The following is a 6844-nucleotide window of genomic DNA, read 5'->3' as shown; positions in this document are numbered from 1 at the left end:
GAAATTCCTGAGGTTCGAGAGCCCCCCTCACCACGTCAAGGTGATCCCAAAATGAGGGGGAAATATTTTCATTAATGGGAATAATTCAAAGCATGATGTACAAACTCAATTCCATGTTAATTTGAAATGAGTAGTCCTAAAATTGGAATATACATTTTGAAGACAACAATTGTACTGTGTGATACAGTTAGTTATATAAATATTTCAACCAAATCACTGTTTAAAATTTCAATTCTCACTGGATTGAACACTGGTTTTTAATTAGAAAAGTAGTAACTTCTCTAATAAAATAGTGATTTGAAAGCCACATAAATCAGACAGAAAAGATTAAAGTGTTTCCCAAAACTTAAATAGATTTGTGTCCAGTGATTGTAATTCACTGTTAAGACTTTGGCACTCATACATTTTATTTTCTTGTTAATATAGTATCACATTCTCTAGAGAAAAGAACTGAGTCACATAGGGTAGCCATTTGGTAAGTGTGCTAAATGGGGTTTCCAGTTTTCTGAAAGAATGCCAAATCTGCATGTATTCACTTTTGTATGAATAACTGACACAACTTATTGAGGGTTTAATCTACTTAAATTAATCATCCATTATATGCAATTAAAAAATATGCCACTCTTTTGATATAATGGACTTCAGTAATGATCTGTTGTAAAGAATGCCACGTTTACTACTATCTTCAGTTTCAACTATTGTATTGCCTACATCAGCATTACTTTACGGTTCAAAAACATGTTACAGCCTTATCATTGTGGGTACAAGGAGATTTTGCCTTGGTTGACAAGAGAAAATTTTAGACAAAAATCTTTTGGCAAATCTATGGTACTCCCAGAATTGCTGAAAATTACAAACTTTTGTGAATGAGAAGTACTTCTAATAATCTAAAGTATGATATGATTGCAAACAATTCTATTTTTAAAATCAAAGGACAAGTTACACAATGAGAAATTAGTTTTCCTACCTAGGAATACCATAGCAAATTCCACAGCAAGGGGGAATTAAAATATGTCCTACCAAATGTTTGATATTCTACTGTGTATGGTAATGCACATCAGTAAATATTAGCAAGTCGGTCATTAAGACCTTTTGGTATACTACCTTGGAATTTCATTTCATCTATATTTTCTTACAGACAAAAAATTAAAAAATGGTATTAAAGACTTCCTGAAAAGTCTTGAGTGCCCATCAAATAATGCAATGAAACGTGAATGTAGTTTAAACTTTAAAACTTACACTGTAATGATCAAAACACTGGTTAGAATTAAACAAAGTTTATTAATTTCATATTTTTTTATTAAGGTGAAGCACTATTTACATCATTTTTTTATTATACAAGATAGGTCACTGCCAAACAATAGGTAACCATTACTATTTCATCATTTCTACAATGAACTGTCAATAACATTAATGTACTGAAATATGGTATGTATGTTCTAACTTAAAACTGATATGCCTAAATTTCTATTTGTCCAATAATTTACTTATAAAAATGCACTAAAAATTGTCCTTAACAAGAGTTATGCCAACAAATGTACAAAGAAAACAGTTTTAATAAAAAAAATTTTTAGAATATATTTGTTTTGTGCAACTTTACTTTATAATCTTGAGTACTTTTTTAACAGCTTTCACAACATCATGTTGTTGAGGGATACAAGCAGCTTCTAAACTCTTGGCATAAGGCATAGGTACATCAACACCCGTTACACGAATCACTGGGGACTCCAAGTAGTGGAAGGCAGGACCTAAAAAAGAAAAGTTCTCTTATAACTCACAGTATTAAGAGCATGTACTCAATTATAAATTTTTCATTCTAAAGCAGCATAGGAAGTGAGGCTTTAAAAATCTTGGATCAACGAGCTGTAACTACATATAATTTTGAACATACCAAACTTTACTGGAATAGTATTAAAAACTGGCATTTTCACCAAACCACCACCAAATTGTAGGAGACGGCAGACAAATACTTGAACAGTAAGCGACCACCAAATATGGTACTATACTCGTTTTTTTTCCGTCTGTCCACCTGCCTGTGGTGTTTGCGTATGGTAACACTGCATTCCGCGCTTTAGATAGTTACATTCAGTTCACTTTCAACAATAACACTATCTTATTTAGAATATTAACGGTGTAATTCGCATACAGTACATTATTGAAACATTTTTTGGTTGCAAATTTACACCCAGATATCCTTTTATTTACCTAAAACTTACACATAGTGAACCTATCTAAAGCCCAGGATGCAGTGTTACCATACACAAACACCACAGGCAGGTGGACAGATGGAAAAAAACAGAGTATAGTAGCTCTTTATAGTGTAGATTAGTAGTCCTCATAACTTGTTACATCAAGTCTGAGCCCAAGAAAGACTACGAAAAGAGAAGATGAGATTAATACCACCAATTAAGTTATAAAGTTTAAGGCAGTTCCCGGTTATCGGTGGACTCTGTTATCAATGATCTGGTTTTATGGCGCTTGTCTTGTCTAGTGTCATAAAATTGGCAATTTATGGCGCCGCAACGGGCCAAGTTCTGGTTATCAGTGCTATAAGGGTGCTTGTGGCGCCGATAACCGGTTATCAGCCCCATAAGGGCCATCATGGAAGTTTTTGCTTATAGGCATACTACCAGGAACAGAACCAGGGACTGCCTGTGCTTGCATGTGAAATCTGACAAGTATCAAGAAAGTTCAACACATCATCTGTTAACAATTTTGAAGAGTTGAGGAACCATGCGGGAAGAAAACCTGAGCAAGGAAGAGGAGAATGGAAAGCAAATCCATTATAATCACTAAAAAGTGGGCGCACTAAAAACACAATCCATTCACTTATACATAATGGAAATATCCTGAAAACATAGTAATTTTTGGGGGGGTATTTCAATCAAAATATACGTAGTGAACTTCAAATTACTGGATACAGTGAAACAATACTAAATTTTTCCTACTAAAATATTAGTAAAACACAAATAATGGTTACTGAATAATGAAGATATTTGACAAATTAACCTGGGTTTTATCAACCATACCATATATTAAAATGACTGGATAAGCTAAACAAAAATAACCTGTGAAAAACTGGAACTTGGTGTATTAAGGCTCATATGTCACTAGCTAGGAGGATAAATTAAGATATGACCACTTATTAGCTTCCTCCCCAATAAATTATTTCTGCTAATAATTTCTACCTGATACAGTGAGTTAAGGGCAACAGCCGGCCGGCTAATGCCATTTTTTAAGGATAGGACTTTGACATTCATACCACTTAATAAGGTGACTAGGGACATCTCCAAACTGCATATGATTTTTGCCTCTGACCTTCAAACACTAGGGGGATTTATCGCGAAAATAACCATTTTTCCAAATTCTATCTCCTCCCTTGATACTTAATATTTAGAACCTGTGATTACTACCATATATAGATAGACCTGATGTAGACCTCCAATCAAATGAGTTTTTTCTAAAAAACTTTTTTTTTTTTTTTTTTTTTTTTTTTTTTTGCTAGATATGAATTTTTTCATTATGGCATAAAAAAATAGACCCTATAAATAAGGAAAAAAATGAGAAAAAAATTAACAAAATTGGAGAAAAAGGTTTCATTTGATTGTTCTATAATATCTTTCTATGTTATATACCAAATTTCAATGCTATAGCTTTAAAACTAAGGCAAAAATAGAATTTGAAGGTCAATAAGTATAGTTTTGAGACGTGCATTCAGTTTCTCTTTGTATTTTTATAAAGACATGTTAATAAATCATGATTAGTATGAATTTTATTTTCTTTTTGGGCATTAATAAACCAAACCATTGTTATTTATCATAATCTAATCATAAATGAAGATCCATTTGCTCATAGATCGTACCCTGGGGCACTGCATTAGGCAAGACAGGGTACTCCTTCCTATGCAATTCTCTCTCTATCCTTCACTAACTTGGCTAATTAGAGCAAATTTTCTTCTTCTGTATGTTAGCGAGATGTTTTCCTTGTCTTTTCCTCTTTGGCATGATGAAATTCTTGCCGAAACTAAGATAAACGGATGTAAAAACAAGTGAATGTCAGAGGCGAAACTCGAACGTGCACCCTCTATCAGGTTTCTGCTCGAACTGAAGGGTGGTAAGCTGAGAACCATCCCCCTTGCGACTCATGGAATATCTACAGATGCCATTGCTCACAATTTGTTTGACAGTAATTACCAAAATTAACAATAACAGAAGTAATATTGGATTTTCTTGTATGGATCAATGTTTTTGGCTTACTGAGTTATGTTTAACAATTAACCTGTAACTTTGAAAATAGAGGAATTTTGACAAAATATTTCAAACACGCATTCTCCATTGCCATAAGATGGTCCTTGAATTTTATCATGACTGCATTTTTCGCCCTATACCCCCATATGTAGGGATACTGGCTGGCCCCCTTAATAGTACAGAAATGTGAAATTATACATACTTTTGAATTTCCTAATTTTTCAGTCTAAATGCACTCTTAAATATATCAGTACGGAATAAAGCAATTTAATTTGGGCTCTAAAATGAAATTAAGTGATAGTTAAAATGAAATTCAGTGATAGAATTGTAATTCAGTGATAGAATTGTAATACAGAAGAAAAATTGTTCATTACTGTCACAAAATGTTCACCCTCCATTTTAGGACATAGGGTAATTCTATTTTAACAGTTAAAAGTACAAATTTACTGTTTTTTCTTTTCTTTTTAAGTGAACCAATGTGCACTTCCCATCAGCAACAAAAATGGCTTATATTACTGCTGGCACTAGGAATTGTTTTTAAGTGTTGCCATCTGACCTCAAAACTGCCTTCTCCACTCTATCCGTTCTAAGACCAGGGAAAGCCAGACAGTGGCTCCTGAAATACATACTTAGCATATAAACACCTGTGGATTTCCTGGAAAAAAAGCTAATCGTGGCTCACAAGAATAGGAAGGTTTTATACTACCCAGTAAAATCTATCACATCATAAGTGGGCTTGAAATCAGGATCACCACTCTGTGCAGTCCATGTGAAACAAACCGAGCTACCTCAACCCTAACAATGTACAGTATATATGTATAAGTTAGTTGAATATGCAAGACCAAAGAAACAGGACATTAGCAGCAATTATTTGTAATCCTCATCCACCTCCCCCATGCTACATGTATATTCACAATGAAAGTCATAACTGGAACATAAACATAGCTAAGATATAAATAATAAAACTGTGGGATTAAAAGGGCCTTTGCTTTATGAACACTAACCTTCACCTAATGTTGTGCTAAATATAATCTCTAAACCATAGCCATTGAGACTAAATCATTTAAGAAGATGCTCAATAAACATAATGACTGTAAATCAAACAAAATCATGAAGTAGGTACCTGAAGCTGGCATAGTAAAAATATATAATATAAAATAATGTGTCAAATAAATGGACTTCTTAAGTTATCAGCAATATTATTATCATTACTTTTTGTGTGCTAACATTTCAGATATATATATTCTAAAATTATATAAATCTCAAAACTTGAATGTTCAGTATAAAGTACAGGTTAGTTTAGTTTTGGAACTAGGTGGAACTGCTGTTACAAAATTTTCAAAGGCAGGCAACAACACAGGGTCTTTGCTACTTAATGGATTTTCTTACTTATAAGAAAGCTAATCCCCAAAGTATCAGTAAAGCCGATGCGCTACTGTAAAGAGATTCTAAATTTGATTAACCAAAGCTCCTGCTAGCTTCCTGTTGAAAATATTTGAGACATTTTTTCTACATGCATGCAAAACAAGGTGGACTACAAAACAGCCAAAGAATAGACAGAGATATTTGATTAAGTATACATACTTTCTACTATTCTAGCACAGATCTCAGCTCCAATACCACACTGTGGCCATCCCTGTTCAACAGTAACAAGGTTTCGTGTCTTCATTACGGAGTTAACAATGGCACCTTCATCTAATGGCCTTAGGGATCGAAGATTTATGACTTCACATTCCACTCCCTCACCAGCAAGTGCTTTTGCAGCCTCCAGTGCTAAGAGCACAGCTCGTGAATGTGCCACTAGAGTTATATGATGACCTGAAAATTTGAATACATGATACTGTATAATATATATTTACAAAACATATCTGGTTATAAACTGCATAAACCCTAATCATTTGCATAATTTTAGTATAATTTTGAACCATACAGTACTTGCAATGAATTTTTATTAACACTCATCACTTGCACACTCCTTAAAGGTATGCAACAGACTTCTAGTCTTTGCCTAGATGGTAATAAGGCTTTATGGTGTTTGTTTTTGCACCTGGTCTTCTATCCACACTATCATATCATGGACTGGCCCTTGCTCTTGCTTCATAATTACAGTAGAATTTATTAAAGCAGAACCTTTTAACAACTTCATGTATGCTTTTCTCAATCCTCAAGAAATGTTGATACTGTTGAATGTGGAATTTCTAGGACATGTAATATAGTAATACTTACTCTTTTTCCTCCTCCTTACCGAGTTTATACCTTTTCTTGGCTTCTGAGCTGGCTGAATTGTTGCCAATCAGACTGTCTTTTATGCTGACATACTCATACAGTGGCTTAACAAAAAGTTTTCAAATAGTGCATGAAGCATAAATGACAGCTGTTGTTCTCAGGACTGATACTAGCATGAGACAATGTGTTAAGAGAGAGAGAAGAAAAGCAGATGTGTGCATGTTCATGCATGTTACATCACCGACAAAATATCAAACATTTGATCGTACATCACACTACTACAGACTGCAGCTAGTGAACAATCAACCGTCAGTATGTGCAAAAGAAAACATTGGTATAAAAATTCTAGATGAGGAAAGTAATAATGTTTA

The 6844-nt window shown here is 33.8% G+C and overlaps 1 protein-coding gene across 1 annotated transcript; it reads right to left on the bottom strand.

Annotated features, from left to right (window-relative positions):
• Window positions 1-1277: 1277 nt before the first annotated feature.
• Window positions 1278-6075, bottom strand: LOC135206238 (pyruvate dehydrogenase E1 component subunit beta, mitochondrial-like). Its single transcript, XM_064237614.1, has 2 exons — window positions 5832-6075; window positions 1278-1748 (listed from the first exon to the last, which is right to left on the bottom strand). The coding sequence occupies exons 1-2, from the start codon at window positions 5914-5916 to the stop codon at window positions 1597-1599; spliced, it is 237 nt and encodes a 78-aa protein (XP_064093684.1). The 5' UTR covers window positions 5917-6075; the 3' UTR covers window positions 1278-1596.
• Window positions 6076-6844: the final 769 nt, after the last annotated feature.

This window comes from Macrobrachium nipponense, chromosome 11 (assembly GCF_015104395.2).
Source record: "Macrobrachium nipponense isolate FS-2020 chromosome 11, ASM1510439v2, whole genome shotgun sequence".
Lineage (NCBI taxonomy): Eukaryota > Metazoa > Arthropoda > Malacostraca > Decapoda > Palaemonidae > Macrobrachium > Macrobrachium nipponense.
This window is presented reverse-complemented; position numbering and strand designations above follow the sequence as displayed.

Bases quoted from the DNA above. Each gene is read 5' to 3' on its own strand.
- LOC135206238 (XM_064237614.1), bottom strand. From the start codon at position 5,916: ATGAAGACACGAAACCTTGTTACTGTTGAACAGGGATGGCCACAGTGT. The intron at 1,749-5,831 runs GTATGTATACTT...TTTCTTTTTTAG, and splicing joins CTGTGCTAGAATAGTAGAAA to GTCCTGCCTTCCACTACTTG.